This window comes from Dipodomys merriami, unplaced genomic scaffold (genome assembly GCF_024711535.1).
Source record: "Dipodomys merriami isolate MVZ:Mamm:240054 unplaced genomic scaffold, mDipMer1.0.p SCAF_45, whole genome shotgun sequence".
NCBI lineage: Eukaryota > Metazoa > Chordata > Mammalia > Rodentia > Heteromyidae > Dipodomys > Dipodomys merriami.
Window position 1 is genome coordinate 9,336,229 of NW_027206013.1, and position 21,537 is coordinate 9,357,765.

Sequence of the window (21,537 nt, forward strand, 5' to 3'; positions counted from 1 at the left end):
GCGACGCACGGGGGGGGGCGGGGAAACGGCGCGGCCTGGCGTCATCGCCCTGCGCCGGCTCTCCGGAGGCCCCCAGGGGGCGGGACTGCGCGTGACCTCCGACCTCCGGCTTCGGCTCCGCGCTCAGGGACCGCGCGGGCGTCGCGTCGCCGCCCGAGCTCCAGGTCCGGAGTCCCGTAGTCGCCGCCAGGGGGTCGGGGTGGGGCTCGGGGACGCCGCGGGCGGGCCCCGCCTGACCCGGGCCTGGACGCCGAGGGCCGGGGGCCGCGCCCGCCACTGCCCGCCGCCGGCCCCCGGCCTGCGCGCTCCCCTTTTCCTGGGCCGTCCCCCGGGTGGGTGGCTGTCACGTCCTAGCCTGCCCGAGCCCTTTCCTAGTCCCGCCCGGATCCCCTCCCGGTCCTCGAGTGAAAGGTGGGGACGGCAGGCGGGACGGGCCTGTGGCATCCGGGGACTGAGACGCCTCCTTCCCCACGGGTGCCCGGATGCGTTCCCTCGCGTGCAGCGAGCGTGGCCGGGGAGCGGGGCCTCGCCCGGGAGCCAGAGCTGAGGACAAACCGAGGGGTTAGGGAGCCTCAGAGTGCACCCAGGCCCTCCCTGCCCCGCAGATGTGGAGTGGATGGCAGTTAGGAATACCGATCGGGTTGTCACCCGAGGGAGGATTAAACCTTGTTCGCCTGCAGATTTATCCAGACCAATGAGTGGCAGTCCCAGGGAGGCTTTTCGGTGAGTGGGTGGCTGGCCTTCCCGCCCGGAACTGCAGCTCTTGTCTCTGCAGTTTCCTTCCAGGGCTGTCAAGGTAGCTATCTTTATTGACTGGGAAAATTCCACATAGATGGATTAGTCCCCTTCTGACACGAAATTCCATGCTAACGCTGAGTTGTCCCTCTTGTGGTTTTTGAAAGCTTTCTTTATAGGGCTGGGTGCCTGTGGCTCTTGGCTCAGGTGTGAGGATCGAAGTTCTGGGAGCCAGCCTGGGGCAGTAGAGTCCATGAGACTCTTACTTCCAATTAACCACGAAAAGGCCAGAAGTAGAGCTGGAGCTCAAATGGAGCACCAGCCCATGAGCAAAAAAAGTTGAGGGACAATGCGTAGGCCCTGAGTTCAAGCCCCAATCCCAGAATAAAACAAAAAATAATAAGAGCTCTAGACCTTGTACTTGCTCCGCTGGCACTAGAGCTTCACTTCTAGCCTGGATTTTTGTTGTTGATTAATTGGAAATTGAGTCTTACAGACTGGCTGGCTTTAAATTGTGATTTCCCCCAGACCTCAGCCTCTTGAGGAGCTCAGTCTACGAGCATGATCCATCAGCACCCAAGTTTCTGCTTTTTGAAAATTTGCTCAGCTCTGAAGTTCTGGGTGTCCAGATTTTTTTTTTTTCTTCCTGTTGTGGGGCCTGAACTGTGGGCCTGGGTGCTGTCGCTCAGCTCTTCAGCTCGAGGCTAGTGCTCTACCACTTGAGCCACAGCGCCACTTCCAGCTTTTTCTGCTTATGTGATGCTGAGGAATTGAACCGAGGGCCTTAAGCCTTCAAGGCAAGCACTCTACCATGAAGCCACCTTCCCAGCCCCCTCCAGATTATTTTTGAGCCGTCAAGCGACAATTACTTTGGGTCCCGTTGTTACAAGAGTGGCCACTTTACTGGAACCTGACCTTCTTACCCAGTTCTTTTCCACATAATAATTTCATTTTCTGGTCACGTACTTACTATAACTGTTGAAGGAACAAAGGAACATAGTTTGAAGTTTCTGCTGCCCTTTTAAGAATTTTAGAACAATTTACACCATTATAGAAAGCTCCTCTGAGACATAGCCTTTACTTAATCCTGCTGGGATCACATGGTATTTTGTGGGTTTCTGAAATAATCTGTTCTTTGTGTTTACTTCAGAGCCAAGGCACTTATATTTGAACTGGAAATGTCAGAACCTTTGAAAGAACCTTGGAGATGTCTTTGAACTAGATAAGTTCAGAATCCTATCAGAAAGCCGCTTCTGCCTAGTCTGCCTTTCTCCTGTGGGGTTCTCTGGGAGAGGAGCTTGAGATCAGCATGTGGGCAGCCATGCTGAAACTCCTAAATCTCAACTGGTGCATTTGACTTCTCCAGTGGGTCTAGTCCATTCCCTCCCTGAGTTCTAATATGCTCGCACAGAAGGGAAATAGCACTTTCATGCTGAATGGAAAGCCTGCAAGTGACAGTGGTTAACAGAAAACAACAAAGCTGCCACGCCCACATCCTCTGGTTTGGGGATCCAGCTGGGTGGAAGAGAAAGCAGAAGAGGTGAAGAGGATGAAGCTGGCCTGAGGGTAGATGGCCACCTCCACCTCTGCAGGGACAAAGTCGGCCTCTTGGTGAGTAGTGGGGCCCCTGTTGGGTAACTCTCCCTGGCTGCTGGATGGGTCATTCGCGTGGGGCTGCACGCCAGTAATCTCTGCACTAAGGCTGAGGCAGAAAGATCTTAAGTGTGAGGCTAGTTTGTCTCAAAACAGAACTGGGAAATAACAGTAATCCTCAGGCAAGTTGTCATGATTTTATTAAAGGATCTTGGTTCAAAGCTAGCCTGGACAGGGAAGTCTGTGAGACTCTTAACTTCTAATTAACCACCAAAAAGTCAGAAATGGAACTGTGGCTCAAATGACAGAGTGCCAGCCTTGAGCACCAAAGTTCAGGGAGAGCTCATAGGCCCTCAGTTCAAGCCCCAGGACTGGTACAGCATAAGAAAGATCAAGAGGAGGTGGGAAGGGAGGAAGGAAGGAGAGAGAAAGAAAGTCAGTCAGCCATTTTCCTTGGAGCAGTCCCACGGAGTATGGGCATTGCGCCACTCCAGAGCCGATGCAGCAACCTTGCAAGCCTGGGCTTGGTCCCCTTTGCCCAGACTTCTTTCAGGGGATGATTACACTGCAGGAAGAAGTTAGGCCAGTCTAGCAATGTCTGCCTGAGCTGCCTGAGACTCTGCTCCCTGCTCATCCTCACATGGGCCAATCCTTTCTCCTGGTTAACTTCTACATCACCAGAGAAGGTGCCATAGACTAGACTCAGCAGGGCTTAGTGACTGATTTTATAGATGCAAGTCAGCCGGCCTTCTTTTGCCTTCCTAGAAGGGCGCAGGGTCTTCCCCTAGGAACTAGGAAGGGGGAAGAGGGAAGGGAGGGGAGCCCTTTACATGTGCCTGGCCCTATAATGAGTTGCACCTCTGGCCTTAGACTTTGAGGAACTGGATCCTGCTGGAGGTGGTGCTTGTCACTAGGAAGCTGAGGTGGGAGGGGTGGGCAGGGCACAAATCCACTTGAACATGATGCCAGTGACAGTGGTCCCAGTGCTGTCTCCCCACCCCTGCTGTATGCTGCTGCCTGAGCCTTATGCTTTTGGAGAGTGAAATGGAATATACTTAACGAGAAACTGAGTATTAGTGATTATCATTGTACCAGAATGTGGCCTGTAAGAAGTCTAGAAGGGTAGATGTAGTGGTGCATGCCTGTAATCAGTCCCAGCACCTGGGAGGTGGAGGTAGCAGGATGGAGAATTTGAGGCAGCCTGGACATACAGTGAGCCCCGGTTTCAAACAATAAGGTGAAAAAGGTCTTGAGAAACAAAGGAGGGAAGTCAGGAGGAAGATTCCTCCAGGAAACAGAGTGCAGGCCAAGGGAAGCGAGGACTTGCTGAGGAGCCTGTCTGAGTGATGCGTAGAGCCTGGAAAGGTCTTGATGTTCAGAGAAGAGTTTGGTGTTTCCCTGTAAACTCTGAAAAACCCATCCCCCCACCCACTATTGACTCAGTACCCTTCATTGATATCGCATGTGTGTCTGGAGGTGGGGCTCCAGTGGCAGGGCTTTTTTGGGGGCCCATGTTTGAACCCCAGTGTGCCTAGACAGACAGCAGAGCCCATTGCCCTCCATGAAGGGCCACATGAGAGCAGGGGTTCCTGCCGGATGGCAGGTGCGGCACCCCCAGTGCCAGCAGCTGCGAGGAGCACAGCTGACTGGTGACCGCCCTCCTTGTCAGAGCTGAGGGACGCACACCAGGCCATGCAGCTGCGAGGCGAAGTGGACGTTCCGACAGTCTCCTGCAGCCGGAAGAGGCGGGCTTTCCATCTGCCTCTCCTGCACTACGGAGCCGGGTTGTCTAGTGGTGGCTCCCGGTTTCTCTCCCAGCCCTCCAGGAGGCTCACACCCTGAGCCCTGCGGGGCGAGGCTGCTGTCCTTGGCTCAGGGATCATGGCTCTATTCTGCTCTCTTGCCAGGTGGAATTATTTTCTTCTTTATGATGGCTCCAAGGTAAAGGAGGAAGGCGACCCAACCAGAGCTGGTATTTGCTATTTTTATCCATCTCAGGTAAGCTGCAGCAGGCTAGGATTTACACTGGGCAGCTGGACTTAGCTGTACCAAGTGCTCTACCCTGCTTTGCTGTGCTGAGGCTAGAGCTTGCTTCTTGGCCTCCTCTTAAGTCCTGCCCCCTCCCCCTTCTCCAGCTCTTCTGCCACATGAAGCTTTTTTTGGGGGTCCAGTTGTGAGGCCTGAACTCTGGGCCAGGGCACTGTCCCTCAGCTCTTCAGCTCAAGGCTAGCGCTCTACCACTTGAGCCACAGTGCCTCTTCCGGCTTTTTTTCTTTTTGCTTATGTGGTGCTGAGGAATCGAACCCAGGGCCTCAGGCATGCAAGGCAAGCGCTCTACCACTGAGCCACCTTCCCAACCCCTGCCATATGAAGTTTGATCAGCTTGTTTTAAAAAGGGTTCTTTGAAACATACACTAAGGTACTGAGGAGAATATCTAAGCCATACCTAGCTTCAGCACTTACAGCACATCATCAACTTGACAGGAAACACCCCCTCCACACACACACACCCCTGTGCTGTCTTCTGGAGTAATTTGAAACAGACTCAGAACTTTGGGGTATCTTATCAGTGTGTATCCAGTAATGGAAAAGGACTCTAAAGACCGCCACACCTGAACTGTGTGTTAATTTTGCCCTGTTATCTTAAGATGAATTGGGTCTCTCGGCCCGCCCCCATGTCTGGGTCCCTCCCTTCTTCTTTCCCTTACTTTTTCTTTGTCTTTTCTAATCTGAGTCCAAACAATGTTCTCTACATTTTCTACTTGGTTGTTTTATACTTACATCCCTTTATAACAGTCCTCACTATCCCCTCCCCTTCCCTCTCCCCCACCTCCAGTTCCATGGAGTTGTGGCATCATTTCCTATCTTCTCATCCCGTGCAGTTAGCTGTGGGCCAGTGCTGTGGCGGGGCTACAGTTGCAGTCTTTCAGGAAGGTGGCCCATGGCCTCGCTGTGGCATCACGTCACAGCTGGCCGTCCAGTGGCTCCAAGAAGGCTGGGATGTGTTAGGAATCTAGGTGCCCCCCCTCCCTGCCCACCGTGTGATGGCTGGGATTAACCCAGATGCCTGGTCCCTCTGTGCCATGGCTCCTGCGGTGCCCAGGCATGTGCCCCTCACCGTCGCAACACGGAGCCATGTACAGTCAACTCCGGTGCTCATGGTGGGGGTCCCGCCAGGCTTGGCAAGCCCACAGAAGGCCTGAGGTGGGAGGTTGAGGCGTTGCCTGTCCCCTGTGGGCTCCACTATGTATTCTTACTGGGATTTTTTTTTTTTATTCCTGGCTCCTGGGCCTTATAAACACAGCGACAGGCTAGATTTGGCCTGTGGCTTCTGTTTGTTCAGGACCTGTGTCTGGAAACCATCCCTCTCCCTGCAGACACTGCTGGAACAGCAGGAGCTGCTGTGTGGCCAGATTGCGGGCGTGGTGCGCTGCATCTCCCACATCTCCGGCTCCGCCCCCGCCCTCATCCACCTGCGCAAGCTCAAGTTTGCCATCAGGGTTCACGGAGATTACCTGTGGGTGAGTGAGCGGGTAGGACAGGTGCCAGGTGTTGGGGTGGTCCGTGGGCCCACATTTGGACCTGTTGCCCACAGGGCTGTGACACTGTACAGGTGCTGGTGTCATGGGATGCCCCTGCTCAGCCTGTGGGCATCTCTTTTCTTTATTCGGTGGTAGGGCCTCAAGCATGTAAGCAAGCTACACTCAGCAGCTTGCTTTTCTTTGGTGAGCAGACATTTTTGACATTAGTGCTGTGTAATCAGTGTTTTGTGTTCAGTGCTCTCTGTGTCCTAAGGAACCACACCTACCACTTGGCTCTTCTTTTTGTTGTTGTTTCAGTAAAAGTTGTGTAGTTTTTTTTTAAATATATATTTATTATCTTTAAGTAGTTGTATGAAGAAGTTGCCATTGCAATAAAGCAGTTTATGGACACAATGCATCTTAATCAGTGTCACTGCTTTTATCATTTGTATAGTTTTTTTTTTTCAGTCTGGGTCATAGGGCCAGTGTCAATGGCTCACACCTGTAATCCTAGCTATTCAGGAGGCTGAGATCTGAGAATCATGGTCCAACGTTAGTCTGGGAAGGAAAATCCATGAGACTCTATCTCCAATGAACTACTAAACAGATGGAAATGATGCTGTGGCTCAAAGTGGTAGAGCACTAGCCTTGAGCACAAAAGTTCAGGGACAGTGCCAAGACCTTGAGGTCAAGCCCCAGGACCACTTGCACCATAAATTAATTTAAAAATAGGTAAATGGCCAGGCGCCAGTGGCTCACACCTGTAATCCTAGCTACTTAGGAGGCTGAGATCTGAGGATTGCCATTCAAAGCCAGCCAGGGCAGGAAAGTCTGTGAGAGTCTGATCTCCAATAAACCACCAGAAAACGGGAAGTGGTTCTGTGGCTCAAGTGGTAGGATGCTCCCCTTGAGCTGAAGAGTTGAGGGACATACCCAGGCCCAGAGATTAAGCCACACAACCTACCCGCCCCCCCCCCAAAAAAAATAGGTAAATAAATCTAGGTCCTAGATCAAATTTGGATTAATATTTATGAGAGTGCACTGGCTTTGCCAGTACTGATATGGATAACCGTCCCCTGGCCTTGTTAATGCTGTTTATTATTTTTTAACAATATTTTCTTTTTATTAATTTATTTATTTTTTGGTCCGGCTTGGGCCTGAACTCTGGGTCTGGGCGCTGTCCCTCAGCTCTTCAGCTCAAGGCTAGCACTCTACCACTTGAGCCACAGCGCCACTTCCGGCTTTTTTTTTTTTCTGCTTATGTGGTACTGAGGAACCGAACCCAGGGCCTCATGCATGCAAGGCAAGTGCTCTACCACTGAGCCACCTTCCCAGCCCTGACAATATTTTCTTTTTAAAACTTTATTTATTTATTTTGGGTCCAGTTGTGGGGCCTGAACTCTGGGCCTGGGCGCTGTCCCTCAGCTCTTCAGCTCAAGGCTAGCACTCTACCACTTGAGCCACAGCACCACTTCCGGCTTTTTTCTTTTTTCTTATGTGGTGCTGAGGAATCGAACCCAGGGCCTCATGCATGCAAGGCAAGCGCTCTACCACTGAGCCACCTTCCCAGCCCAACTTCATTTGTTTTTTTTTTTTGTGGTGCCAGGGAATCAAACACAGGGTCTCATGCATGCTAGGTGAGCACTCTACCACTAAGCCGCATCCCCGGCCTGTGGATGCTGTTTGTCACTGGCCAGATGGGTTTAGGGCCTGAGCTCCTCCGTGGTCTGGAAGGCTCTGTGTGAGCTCTGCAGTGACTTCATTCTTGGGGCCTTACCCTAGGTCTTGAATCCAGTAGTGGAAGGCCTCTGGTCTTGGTTGTTTCCAGGAGAGCTCTCCCTCCATCTTTTGCCTCCTTTGCGTTTGCTCTGTGCACTCAGCTGTGGGTTTCTGCCAGGGGTGGGGCACGTCTGCCAGTGTGCCGCCGCGTGTGGCCTTGGAAATCATTTGTACATAACGGGACAAGGACAGACCGTTTGCTTCTCTGCCCACAGCCATCTGCCTGTACTGATAATTTTGTATGGTCGGTGATGATGTTATAAATATCCAAATGGCAGAAAAAAAGCTCCCCACCCCTGCAAGCTGGTGGGTTGGTGATTGGATCTGCCTTCGGCCACAGGCCGGCTGGGGGAAGGGGATGCTTCCTGTGTGGCTGGTGTCAGTGAACACAGTCCTGTCCTCTGGTCAGGTGGCAGGGCTGTGTGCTTTTGTAATGTCTGCTGGTTCCCTTAGGGCAGATTCTGAGGGTTTGCCAGAGCTCACCCTCCACCTCTGCAAGTATTTGCCATTTGTAATGAGGGCCCTAGGCTCTACCCTGGGAGGTTAGATCTGGTGGTTCACTCAGCAGCTGCCCACAGTGCCTTCTCTGGCTGTGCACAATTTGATGAAACCTCACTTACACATGCATTATCCAGCCCACACGGTACACAGAGGCCAGTGTGGGCCGTGGTCTGTGGACCAGGCATCATGGAGGAGTCCTGCAGGAGAGGGTGACCTGGGGAATGAACAGGTTGGCACGGGTAGAGGGATATTCAGAACCTGTTCTCTGGGGACAGCAGTGTGACTGCAGGAGGCCCGGGCTCAGATGGGTTTTGGTGGGCCCCCGGCATCTGCAGAGGCTGGGGTGCTGGGCCTGCTCTCAGCAAGAGAAGCACCTGTCCTCCTGTGTCCCCTCATCACAGGCTCTGGGCTGTGCCGTGGAGCTCCCCGACAGCAGCTGCAGGCGATTTTTGGACCAGCTCATTGGCTTCTTTCATTTCTACACTGGCCCCGTGGCCCTGGCTTACAAGGTACGTGTGCTGTGGTGCAGGGTCCTGTGGGCCTGTTTGGCAAGCCAGCATGGCCGGGCGGCAGCAGCCTCTCCCCAGCAAAGGCGGGACACCGGTGGGAGCCAGGCATGACCCGCGTGGGGATAAGAACAGGCTTCCTGCAGGGCTGTCTTCCCAAGTGAGGAATGCCTTCGGGAGCCCCTTTGCCAAAGTCTGTGCCCCAGATGTCAGGTGCCACCCCGGGCCGTTGGTGTTGCAGAAGCGATCGAGGGAGGAGCTGGCCGCGCAGTGGGACGCCTTCATTGAGCGAGTCCTGAGCAACACCACGGAGCTGCATAAGATATTTGACTCTCTCTGGAACCTCGACCAGACCAAGGTGACCCCTGCCTCTGCGCCCGTGCTGTGCCGGGGCGGAGCTGCATATGAGCGTGGCATCCCCGCAGCTTGGGGATTGAGGACGAGGCAAGCATGGCCTCCAGAGCTGCTTTGCTGGGCAGCAGGCTGCGTCTCAAGCGCCACCAAGCCACCATTCAGGAAAGGGGCCACCAGGCCCCGCCTCTGCAGGTTGAGCTACGCCACTCCTGTCCTCTGCCCTCCTGGGGCACCATCTGTGTAGCTGGCTCTCAGGTTGACAGTCTCTAAGAGGGCCTGGAAGGGCTTGTCTGAGGCGTTCTGCTCACACTGGCCCTCAGTGAGTGACGCTGCCCATGCGGCTGCCATGTGTGTGCCATGGGCACACACTCCTCGTCTCACTCGTAAGCAGTGTGTGACTGGTGTGCAGGGCAGGGCATAACTCCGCTAGACCAGCCAAGGACGCTCCACTCCTGTCCTGTTGGGAGAGTCTGGTGACAGTGACTATAGCGGAGGCCTTTCAGGGGGTCTGGTGGGGCTGGGCCCTGTCGAGGCCAGGAGAAGGGAGTAAATGGAACTTTGCACCAGGCAGGCGTTCTGGGGCTCTGTTCCTCCTACACTGAGCGCCGGCGGCCCAGCAGAGCTCCCGATGGGGTGCAGGTGCTTGTGTTCAGCTTTAGAGTCTTGTGACTCCTCATGCAGATGGGAGCTGGGCCAGGCAGACCCAGTGGAAGGCGGGAGCAGGCTGGCGTTTCTGGGCTGTGGGACCTGTGTACGTGCTGGTTCCTCCTGCTGTGCCCCTGGGGACTGGGCTGCAGGGGGTGGTGGTTCCCCCACCCCCAGGGCCTTGGCGTGGGCGTTCTCTCCCCCTCTGCTGCCCACTCCTGTCAGCGCTGACAGCCGGTGCTCTAGGCCATCTGCTTTGTCCCCAGAGAGTAGCCGGATGCCACATTCACAGGCCTTTGTGCCAAGAATCTGGCACCTGGCTATGTCCTGATGGTCGTGCTGTGGGACGCCTTCTCCTCACTCCAGGTTTGGGGTGGGGAGCTGCCTGTAGGCAGGACCACCACCCCTTTTCTGAGCGTGCCCATGGGGCTCTGCACTCTCCCTGCACAGGTAGAGCCCCTGCTGTTACTGAAGGCCACGCTCATTCTGCAGACCTGCCAGCGCGCACCTCACATCCTGGCCGGCTGTGTCCTCTACCGGGGGCTGTGAGTCATGCCGCAGGGGCTGGGAGGGGCAGGACTTGGGGGCTGCAGCTCAGCCTCTGGCTGCTTGCTTGTAGATGCCGGGATGGTGGGGCCGGGCTGGGGTTCAGTGTCTGGCTACTGTGCGTGCAGGCTGTTTGGCTGCAGTCATGGCTTAGGGCACAGTAGGTACCAGAAGTTGTCATATTGGAGTGGGCTGGGGTAGAAGAGGGACCTTGTAGTTCTCAGAGCGTCCATGTACAAATGCCGGCGGCAGCACATGAGCAGAGGGCTAGCAAGCTAGCCTGCGTGGGGCACCTTCCGCCGGCCTCCCAGTGCCCTGTGAAAGTGAGCTGCTCCAGCTCGTTGGCATCACAAGGATAGGCCCTGAAGATGCTGCGGGTTTGCTGGGGTTTCCGCCATGTGTGTGAGCACTCAGCGTTGTCCCTGGAAAGATATTCATAGGCGGTCCCCTCTTGGTCCAGCCAGGCTAAGGGGTTTGGGCCTGGGAGCTGTCCACAGGGACTGTCAAGGGCCTCCTATGAGCTGTGCCAGCTGGAACTGGAAGCAGCCAGGGCCTCTTGAGTAGTGGAAATAGCCACCCCCCCCTCCTTTTAAGCTTGGAGGTCCCCTGTTCATGGAGTTGTCCTTGTTTCTGATCCCTAGGACCGTGAGCACCCAGCTTCCACCCTCCCTCACCGCCAAGGTCCTGCTTCGCCAGTCCACACCTGGGAACCAGGTACCCGCGCGCCACTCACAGAGCACTTGCTGGGCATGGTGGGAACACGTTCTCCCAAACCTTGTCGGCACCCTCATCTGCCCGCGGGGTCTTACTGCACTCCCAGGCAAGATGGAAGCGTATTTCCTTGGGCTGGGTAACTGCTGCTTCGGGCTGGGTGGAACTCAGCCTGTGCATTTCCACACTGGGACGCTGTGGTTTCTTCAGTGGTTCTAAGGGTTGACGTCAGGACCTCACATTTGCTAGGCAGGTAACCGTTGCCGAGCCACTCCCCCAGGCCTTTTGCTTTAGCTTGCGTCTCAGATGGGGTGGCACATTCTTATCCAGAGCCTGTTTAGGACCCGTGATCCTTGAATGTATGCTTCTCATGTAGCCGAGATTACAGTAAATGCCACGGCACCCAGCTTGTTTATTGTTTTGTCAGTCCTGGGGCTTGAACTTGGGGCCTGGGCGCTGTCCCTGAGCTCTTTTGTTCAAGGCTAACGCTCTACCACTTGGAGCCACAATGCCACTTCCCAGCTTGTGTTTTGAGATAAGGTCATGCTAACTTTTCGCCTAGGCTGACCTTGTACTTCAATTCTCTCTCTGCCTGAGTTGTTGCAAGTACAGGTGTGAGCCACATGCTGGCCTGAGATGTCATGTTTTTCTGGCACATGGGTAGGGCAGAGCTCCTGGAAGGCAGGGTTCCCTACCTGTTTCACCCACATGCTTTGCTCTGCAGCGTTGTGAGGCTGTGTGGTTCCATGCCACACAGCTTTGTCCTGCAGGTGAAGTCTCTTCGCCCCCTGCTGGTGGGGTCTGGCAGGACGGCCTTTCGGGTCCCCTTTCCTCTCACTGGAAATCTCCACTAAGACAAGACTGACTGCCGGAAAAGATGTAGCTTCAAACCTGCTAAGTCAGACGAACAGCCGTGCAGGGTAGGCTTGGCAAGCACTGGACTGTGCGCCAGCTGCCCACAGGGAACACTTCACGGACCTGCTAATAAGCATGCGTGGGGCCAAGGCCAGGGGCTGGGTAGACTGAGATTATACACCTACTTGGGAGACAGAGATGTGGAGGATGGTGGTTCAAGTCCAGCCTGGGCAGCAAGTATGCAAGGCCCCTTCGAAGGGCTGGGCAAGGTGGTACACACCCTTCTTTCCAGCTGTGGCAGAAAGTGTAAACTGTAGGCCACCTATGGCAGAAGGCAATACCCCATCTCAGAAAAAAAAAACCCATAAAAACAGTGCAAAAGGACAGGGAACACGGCTCACATGTTTGACTTCAAACCACAGGACCACCAGAACCTCTGCAGGTGGGCTGTCACTATAGATCAGTGGCAAAAGAGTAGCCAGGGATATTCTGGGGAGTCGGTTGCATGTTGTTGCTTTGGGCAGAAGTGTTACCGCTCCCATGTTTCGAAAGTACAAAAAGGCAGACAGAAATGAGAAAAGCATTCACATGAACAGCATCGTGAGTTTGCAGTTGAGGATTATTTAAAAAAAACCTTTTAAGGAGTGGTGAATGCTGGTGGCTCACACCTATCATCCTAGCTACTCAGGAGGCTGAGGTCTCAGGATCCTGGTTCACATTCAGCCCTGGCAGGAAAGTCAGTGAGACGCTTGTCTGCAATTAACCACCAAAAAAGCTGTAAGCGGAGCTGTGGCGCAAGTTGTAGAGTGCTAACCTTGAGCACAAAAGAAGCTCAGGGACAGCACCCAGGCCTAGAATTGAAGCTCTAGGACTAATACACAGACAAGACAAAACAAAACTTTGGCCTGGAGGAGTAGATGTCTAGTAGTAACGGAAAGTGTGGCTTCTTGAAATGGCTGAGGAAAAAAGGCCTGGGAATGGGAGAGTGTCTTTCTGTGTTGTGGTTGGTTCTGGTGGGTCTCTTGGGAGCCTACAAATGGTGGTAGTTTTTTTTTCCCTTGGCCATGAAGCAGAATGAGTGGGAAATGGGGTCCAGCCATGAGGGGCCTGGTCCTGTGGGAGTCAGGCGGTGCCCCAGCCGGGGATCCCGGGGCAGGTGTATCTATGGACACTGGAGCTTCCCAAAGGGAGAAGGCCGCACAGGTCTGCACCCAAGCTCGAGGCAGGCCAGGTGGGTAGGCTCTGCCAGCAGCTTGGGGAGCATTGCTCCCCGGTTGTGGCTGAGTCCTGTGAGCAGAACCGTGGTGTTTGGGTCAAGTTCAGATCATGGTGCCCAGTGCCAGCCCGTGCATGTGTGTGTGTGTGCTTGTTTGCAGAAGCCGCCTGCAGCCGGAGCCGCCCCGCAGGAGGCGGGTGAGTGTGTGATGCGGGTGGCCTTGGGGAGCAGCTCTGTCATGCCGCCTGGCGAGGGCCGAGCCAGCTGAAGGCTGGCAGGGCTCGGGTGTGTCTCCTCTGCCTGGGAGGGCATCGCCCGTTGGATTCCTAATTGCCAGACTTGATGCTGCCACACCCTCCCGCCCCCTGCGTTCACATCCCCCAACGTGGTGCTGGGCAGAGCAGTTCCAGGGGCCGGGCTGGGCTGGGAAGAACGGGGAGCAGCCACATGCTGCAGGGTGTGGCCGTGTCCACAGGTGGGGCCGAGGGGGCTGGTCCCTTTTTTCCTAGCTCAGGTCTGGCTTTTTTACTGAGTGCCATTGAGGTTCTGGCGCTGAGTCTCCCCGTCCTCCCAGCGCTGGGCTGAGCATGGCCCTCTGTTCTCTGGGGCCCAGCGGCAAGCCCTGCCCATGTTGCTTTGCAATTCCAGGAGCAGCATTGCCCCCCGGCGTCCGGATCACCCCGGTTTTCCTGACCGAAAAGGAGGCTGCCAGCCTCCGTGAGTTTGCAGTGCAGCGGACAGCCAGGTAGGTGGGTGGGTGAGCAGGCCCGGGGTGTGCCAGAGCGCCCTCAGCCCTGGACCTCCGTCCCCCCTCGCTTCCTGTCCGCAAGGCAGCACCCGCAGCTTGTGGGGTCGTCAGGGCTGAGAGGGGGCTTCTCCCGAGGCCTCTGCTTCCTCGGGCGAGAGGCTGCATGTGGGTTCCCTCTGCTACATGGCAGCAGTGCGCGTGTGCTGGGAGGGCTGCTGCTGTGGGACGCAAAGCCCGGGGCCTTCGCTCCAGTGAGGCTGCACCTTGCGCGCTCGTCCCCCCGCACTGTGCCTTCCCTTTCTCCCCGGCGGAGCGTCCTGCCGCGGCTGACCTCCCTTCCTCGTCTGTTTGCCAGCTCTCCTTCGCCAGCCAGACTCCAGGAGGGCTTAGAGCCCCATCCTCCCCGAAGCACCTCTGCCTCCGGAGAAGTCGCCATCAGGCATGTGGCGTCCACAGCCACCTCCGGGCCCGCATCCCCCGATGGAGCGTGGCCAGATGGCGGGGAGGAGGAGGGCCACTTGCCTGGCCCTGGGCTGCACAGCACTGCCTGGAAACGGGACCCTGGCCGTGGCTCCCTACAGGGGGAGCGGGGCTTGTCTGCAGTGTGTGATGCAGAAGCCCTGGGTCGCGGTGCCCTCCCGCCTGAGGGCAGCCCAGGCAGAGGTCCGTGCAGCGAGAACTGCGTGCACGCCTGCGGCGGCCCCACACTCGAGCCCCCCGCGGACACTGCCGGCACCTGCCCTCCGTGTCCCACACCACCTGAGCCACTCTCCCAGAACGCAGCCCGGGAGCAGTCTCCAGGCCCTGCTGGTGCCCACGGCCAAGACCCTCCCCCCAGGGGAGGGCAGACAGAAAATGAACTTTCCGGGGGCCATGCAGCCCCTGGTCCCCCATGCAGCTCAGCCTCTGCAGACACAGGTGACTCTAGCCTGACCCCAGCAGGGTCCCACGTGAGACTCGTGCCCATGGCTCTGTACACGCACAGCGTTAAGGGGCTGGCGCTGTCCCTGCTGGCCGAGGAGCCGCTGCTCGGAGACGATGTGGCCATCGAGGAGGTGGTGAGTGTCCCCAACCCCTCCCCTGGCCTCTGTGCAGCCTCTCTTGCCTCCTAGATGTGCAGACAGGCTGGCTCAACCTTGGACCTGTGGCACAGCCTGGCTAGAGCCTCGTGTTTCTGCAGGGCTGGTGCAAAGCAGCCAGGCGTTGGTCTGTGCTCTCCCGCCTCCTGCAGGGTATGAGGCGTGGTCCTGGGAGGAGGGAGGAGTTGGGACAGTCTTGCTTCATTCTCCAGCTGAGGGGCCTGGCCTGCAGTACGCCTCTCTGGGCCTCTGCTTCCTGGTCAATAGGGTGGTTCTGGGCTCCCATTCCAGATGCCGCACGGCCATGAGGCTGCCTCGGCTCCCTGCCAGGGCCGTGCTGGCTGCCGTCTCTGCTGGAATGTGCTCTGTGGCGGTGTGCCACGGCCCAGTGGCAGTCCCTCTCCCCTCTGTGGCCAGCATCGCAGGGCTGTGGCCTGGAGCCATCTAACATCCCCATGGGCTCCAGACGGCTCTGAAGCCTCTCCAGCCCTTCCCTGCACACTGACCTTCTCCAGGCCGGGCCGCACTGAGGATGGAGTTGCTATGGTAACAGCCTTGCCTCGCTGGCAGGAGCGGCGCAGGAACAGCGGGTAGCAGTTGCTGCAGGGCATACGCTGTCCTGGGGCTGGCTTGTTTTTCTCCTTAATCCATGTTATTTGAAGCCGATCTTATTGGCGTGCAGGGCTGTGGCCTCCATAAACCAGCAGGTCACCTTGGAGCGTGGGGAGGGGAGGCTGCAGGGCATGTCCGTGCCTGGAGCTGCTAGCCGGAAGCAGGGAGTGGTGCTGGTCTCTGTCCCCTTCCACAGGCCCCAGGCACCCAGCTGTGTTGTTCTGGCGCTCGGTGAACTCACTGTCGGCAGGGATGGTTGTCCACCCGACTGATGACAGCGGGGTTCTGGGGTTCTGGTTACAGCCTCAGGCTTCAGTTTCCCCGGTCCTGTTAGGCATAGTATGTGCTGAAGGCCGGCGTCTAGATGGCTTAAATCCAGCTGTGCGCCTGTCACCTGGGCCCTACCCTGGGGCAGCTGTGGGAGGAGCTCTGCACCTGTCCTCAGTACAAAAGCTCGGCCTGGCTGTAGTGGAAGCTGGCAGGCGCAGACCCAACGTGCATGTCCCCCTGTGCCAGCCCGGCCCCCGGGACTCAGCGTGTGGCCCACATGCTGCTGTGACAGCATCTGTGAGCTCATGTGTGCAGTGGGCATGGGCTCCAGGGGCTCCCATGTGCAGTGGGCATGTGGGCCAGAGACTGGTGTGGCGTGTGGGCGTGTGGGGCTGGAGGCTCGTGTGAAGCAGGCGTGGGCCTGGGCTCGAGGTGGAGTGCATACGGGTGCCGGCTGCCCTGTCTGAAGAGCAGAAGGGACTGCTCGGTTCAGCAGCGCAAACCTTGTGTGCCATGGGGGAGGTATGCTCCTGCCTTTCCACCTTCATCCGCCTAGCACATCCTTGATCAGCTTCCTGGAAGTCCTGCTGCTTTCTAAGGCCGTCCCTGCTGCAGGCTCCTGGGAGGGGCCCAGCAGCACCCCAGGGCATGCGGAGCAGCAGCCAGGATGGTCGGGGTCCAGTGGGCTGAGGGAGTGGGAGGCTTGGCTGGGGACAGCGCAGTGGCTGTTGTAAGGTCTGCCGGAGCCCCAGGGGATCCCTGACCTCTGACCCTGGCCAGCAGGTCGCCTGCTGCTGCTGCCCCTGGACATGTGCTGACCGGGCAGTGGGGGAGGGCCCTCAGGAGGTGATGTGGAAAGGCGGGTCTTTGCCCTGCTTTCTCTATCTGGCGGGCTGTGTACCGCCCAGGGCCCCCGCCAGGGGAGGGTGGACCAGACGTCAGGATCAGGGACCTTGCGTTGCTGTCCTTTCTAGGGATGTTCTGGGGTCCCATTCCTCATAGAGACCCAGAAAGTGGTATTTCTGCCCCGTGGCCCACTGTGCTGGGGGGGGGGAGCTGTGGCTGGGCCCAGGAGCACCCCACAAGCACCCAGCAGAAGCTCACAGACTCATTCTCCCCAGCCAGGCAGAGGTGGTCTGCGAATGCACTTGGTTTCACTTGGTTTTAGTCACGGCTAAGCAGTTTTGTCTGGAGTACGAGTTAAGACCCCAGATGCTGGAGGCCAGGCTCGGTGCCTCCGGGGAGAACGGGCTCGTTCTGGCCTGCTCTGCGCCCATTCTCCCTCGGGCAGCAGGCCGGACGGGACGGGTGCCATTCACGGGCTTCCAGTGGTGCTTGTGCACGCACACGCGGGCTCACACGTGCACACAGCTGGTCGCACGGGAGGCTCCTGAGCCGAGGGGTGCGGGTGGGGGCAGTGTGAGGTGCAGCCAGGGCCGGCCTGCGTCCATGCAGGGCTCGGGCATTGAGAAAGGGTCTTGGCAGGACGTGGGCTGGGGGTGCCTTTCCACGGCAGTCCCCGCATGGGGAGCTGAGGCCGACGCTTGTTGAGCCGCAGGCCAGTCTGACCCTGACCCTAAGGAAAAACAGTAAGCCAGGGAATGCTGCCGTTTCTGAGGTGCTTACGGGGGAATGTGCCTCCGGGGCCTGGTCACAAGCCCGATGGCTTCCTCCGGCCGCCACCCCCACAGCGGCTGCAGCGCCCTGCTCCCGCGACATGACCTGCAGGGATGACCCTTTCCACTGCCTGACTGGAAAGCCGGCCTTGGGTAGCACGTTGGCTAACCCAGGCGGCTGCCTGGGCGTCTGTCTGCCCAGCTGGGGCGATGCGTGACGGACGTAGCCCTGGGCATCTGTGTAGGGAGCTCCGGCAGGCTGGCCTCACCTGGAGCCCCCGGCGCAGCCCACCTGCAGAGATGGCAGCCCAGCCTGCCAGGAGGGTAAAAAGCGAGTGTCCATCACTACTGATGGCTTGCACCACTTCTGTCACGTAAGAATGACACAAGCGGGACAGCACTGTGTTCTCAGCTTATCTGCACTTGTCTCTGGGAAGGTTCTGGAAGCACAGGCGTGTGGCCTCAGGTGCCTGGTGGGAGCTGGTTGCCCTGTCCGTGCCCACAGTGGACAGCTTCTCTGCCTCACGGGCCGTCCCCGCTTCCTCCTTTTGCTTTTCTGCCACGCGATGTTGACGTAAACGTGTCGGGACCCGGGGTGTGAGCTGGCGCTCAGTCCGCAGGGTGGAACTTGTAGGTTGTAAGCTAGTGTTCTGTCCACACGGGCGGAACTGCACAGAACTGTGCCCAGGCGCACTGCGGTGTTGCTGGGTGCCCAGGTGTGAAGTAGGTCCCTGGCGAGCGGCAGGCAGCCTGCTGACCCGCTGCTGTGCCCTCTGCAGTACCATGGCAGCCTGGCGTCCCTGAACGGGCTGGAAGTCCACCTGCAGGAGACACTGCCCAGAGAGGACGCCGGCCCCACCAGCCGCACGCACAGCTTTGTGCACTACGACCGCGTGCAGGGCGTGTTGATGGGTGAGGAGCACGCACTGGCCAGTGCAGAGCGCCAGGAGTGCCTTCTAGAAGCCAGTGGAGGGAGCCCCAGGTTTTCTGGCCCCAAGCGGGGTCAGATGGACCAGCTGGTGCTGGTGGGCTGTCTCCTCAGTGGTCCGAGAGGCATTCACGCGTGCTCAGACGCCTGTGGGGTCTGCCCCAGAACTCTGAGATGCCCACAGAGCCCTGTGGGCTCGTGGCCAGGGCGGCTCTGCCTGCTCTCCAGGCACCTGGGCCGGGCTTGGGAAGGGAGGGAAGGGCGGCTGGGCTCAGCTGCTCACCGGCTCTGTTTCCTCCTGGAAGCGAACCTGCTGCTGGGGCCCACCCCCGTGGACCGCCGCTTCCTGCAGGCCGTCAGCCTGATGCACTCTGACTTCGCCCGGCTGCCCACACTGTACGAGATGACCGCCAGGTGAGCCCCCCCCCCCCCCGCTCTGTCACCCCAGGTCCCAGGGCGGAGCTGCGCCCTGGCAGGCCGGCTGTCCCCTTGCCACCAGCTCCGCCGAAGCCGGGCTGTGGCCGCCGCATGACACACAGGTCCACTGCACACCAGTGCCAGGTCGCTGGACGGCTCCGGGGTTCTTCCTGCGGTTAGTCCTCCAGAAGCGATGCCTGTGCCTGCCCCCACGGTGCTAGGGTGCAGCCAGGCCAGTGGCAGATCTGAGTCAGGCCCTCCAGACCTTGCCATGGCTCCAGGGGTCCCCGGCAGCTGGAGCAGGACCGGCCCTCCTGTCGCTAGGAAGGGAGCCCGCCCTGCTCCCCGAGGAGGCCGGGCTTCGCCGGGCCCTGCCGTCCCTCCCTCCTCCCTCAGCCTCCATGTCCACAGGAGATGTCGTCATTGTCCATTCCCGGTCCCCCCCCCCCATCACCCTGTGTGGGGAGCAGACTCAGCTTTCCAGAGACTCTGATGTGGCACCTCTCAGAGTGGTGGGGGATGGGGCTGCTCCAGGGGGAGGGGGACTGGCCACGACCCTCCCCACCCAGCCCCGACAGCTTCAGGTCAGGCCCACCACACGCCACCTAGGCCCAGGGTGTTGACGACAGTGTCTGTGGGCACCGCGTCCTGAAACCCCAACGCGGCGGCAGCGCCGGTGCCCTACTGGGCACGGCACACAACAGGTGTCCCTCCCGGCCTTGTCACGCTGCCCGCAGGAGTGCCGCCACGGCCGTGTACGCCTGCTGCAGCCCTGCCCAGGAGACCTACTTCCAGCCGCTGGCGCCGCCGGCCCGCAGCTCCGGCTTCCCCAGCCCCCAGGACGGCGCCTTTGGCCTCGCTGGCCAGGCCAGGCAGAAGCTGCTGAAGCACGGAGTGAACCTGCTCTGACGGGGCCCTGACGCCCACCCTGGCCCCGGCCCGCCGGAAGGCCCGGCCCAGAGGGCGCCACCGCTGTGCACCGCAGAGCTCCCTGCCTGGGTTCCTTGGGGTGTGGGGGTCGCACGTGGTGCCGGGTCCTGCAGGGCCTGCTCCTCCCTCTCTGTGCCTCCTGTCCCGCAGGCCGTGCGAGCTCCGTCAGCCCCAGCTGCCTCCCCAGCTTCGGGCTCCCCAGCGCCCCGGAGGTGGGGCGCAGGGCCTGAGGATGTGCCGGTTTGGGCGAGGGCGGGCTGGGCAAGCACCCCGTCCCATGGGGGGCCCCAGACCACGTCCAGCTGTGCTCCTGTGTGTGTGTCCCTCCGTGGACGGCGGCTCGTGCCTCATGCCTCGTGTTTCGGGGCCCACGGGGGAACTTCCCAGCCTCTGCGGCATCTGGCACCCCAGGCACCCTAGCTGTGCTCCATTACGGCCTGGTGTCGCTTTCCTGAAACAAGTTGCGGAGGGCTAAGAATAAAGGAAGCAGCACTGGAGAGGGCTGAGTCGTCCCTAGTATTCCTGGCGATGTGTGCATGTGCGTGTGTGCGTGTGATCCAACAGGTCTCAGCTGCCTGAGGAGCTAGGGTTACAGGTGTAGCCACAGCACCCAGCCAGTGGCCTTGTTCACAACATAGGGCATAAGCAAGGTCCAGGCCTCCTGGGGCCCCTGTGCACCCGCGCGCCCCTCCCCCCCGACTCACTGTGCCCCAGAGGGGGCTGCGTCCGGAGCTGCCCTCCAGCACTGCAGGGGCCCAGGCTGGCACTCGAGTCTGCCGTTGGAGTGTCTGCTTAGAATGTAGGCACGGACTTGCGTGCTCAGGCCGTTGAGGTGACTCGTGCACCCGTTACCATTTGCCCTGACGTTCTGTGTTGTCTGGATGATGCCAAGGGCAGGCATCTTGTGTTGTCCAGGCTGGTAGCTCACACCTACAGTCCTCCCATCTCAGGAAGCTGAAATCCAGAGGGTCACAGTTTAAAGCCAATCTGGGCAGGAAAATCTCTAATTAGCAAAAAGCCTGGCTGGAGGCCAAGCCCAGGGGTAGAGTGCAGGTGGAACTGGGAAGGCCCCATGTTCAAATCCTCATAATTGCTTTATGGAACTGGAGAGGGAAGAGGTAGGGAACATGCTTGCCCCCTCTGAGCCTCAGACCCTTCCTCTAGATTCCCATCCTACAGCACGGAGCCCCACTTGCTCCTCAGTGGTCCCTGCGGAAGAACTTGGTGGGTGATGTGTCCAGTTTCTGCCCAGTCAGGCAGCCCAGGGGCCCAGGAGGAGCCAATGGGTCTGGCCCCCAAACTCAAGGCCTTAGCAGCAGCTGTTCTAGCCTCGCCGGCTCAAAACTGGGGTCTGGAGGCACTGAGGGTACAGCAGCTGGTGTGGGGGGGCCCTGGGCTCCACCCCCTCAGCGCAGAGATAAATAAGTGCTGAACAGATAAGCCGGCTGGGCCGTGGGCGGGGCGGTGGGGGCGGGAGCTGGGCCGGAGGAGGGGGGGGCCGGGGCCTCTGCCAGATGTGGCGGGAGGTGGGCCGGCCGCATGGGGTAGGAGACGGCTTCGTTTGCAGCGGGCAGGAGGCCGGCTCCCCTCACAGGGGAACACCTCGGGCCCCAGTGTGCAGGAGAGGAGCACACGGCAGCCCGGCTGTGGCTCCCCCGGCTGAGGCCCGGGGAAACACACCCTCTTGCCACGCCTCCTTTTCTGGTGCCCAGCAGATTGAAGCACTGGGCTCTTGAGTGGGTGCCAGGCACCGTCTCTGCCAAGAGCTAACAGGTGAGAAGAGGCTGAGGGGCGTGTCCCAGCGGACAGACCATTGGCTTTCCCATTGTCAGAAGCCTGGGCTTTTACATCCATGGCATTCCAGAGGCCGCCTGCTGCCCGCTGCCAGTCTCCGCTTTTTCCCTTACTGTATGGGGTGGGATGCAGGGCTGTGTGTGTGTGTTTGTGTGTATGTGTACGCACACGGAGCCGTGCA

The 21,537-nt window shown here is 58.7% G+C and overlaps 1 protein-coding gene across 2 annotated transcripts; it reads left to right on the forward strand.

Annotated features, from left to right (window-relative positions):
* Positions 1–75: 75 nt before the first annotated feature.
* On the forward strand, positions 76–20,057 carry Hps4 (HPS4 biogenesis of lysosomal organelles complex 3 subunit 2). 2 transcript variants are annotated; one of them, XM_069994625.1, is made up of 14 exons: positions 76–164; positions 1,886–2,346; positions 4,236–4,326; positions 5,706–5,849; positions 8,531–8,638; positions 8,877–8,993; positions 10,085–10,179; positions 10,822–10,894; positions 13,123–13,159; positions 13,611–13,707; positions 14,066–14,768; positions 18,067–18,199; positions 18,521–18,629; positions 19,370–20,057. In XM_069994625.1, the coding sequence occupies exons 2-14, from the start codon at positions 2,306–2,308 to the stop codon at positions 19,539–19,541; spliced, it is 1,920 nt and encodes a 639-aa protein (XP_069850726.1). In that variant the 5' UTR covers positions 76–164; positions 1,886–2,305; the 3' UTR covers positions 19,542–20,057. The 2 variants fall into 2 exon arrangements, with proteins under 2 accessions (XP_069850726.1, XP_069850725.1); XM_069994624.1 differs by lacking the exon at positions 76–164 and adding an exon at positions 210–723.
* Positions 20,058–21,537: the final 1,480 nt, after the last annotated feature.

Coding starts and splice junctions, on each gene's coding strand:
- Hps4 (XM_069994625.1), top strand. CDS start 2,306: ATGGCCACCTCCACCTCTGCAGGGACAAAGTCGGCCTCTTG. Junction 18,200..18,520: donor CGTGCAGGGCGTGTTGATGG/GTGAGGAGCACG, acceptor TCCTCCTGGAAG/CGAACCTGCTGCTGGGGCCC. Junction 18,630..19,369: donor CTGTACGAGATGACCGCCAG/GTGAGCCCCCCC, acceptor CGCTGCCCGCAG/GAGTGCCGCCACGGCCGTGT.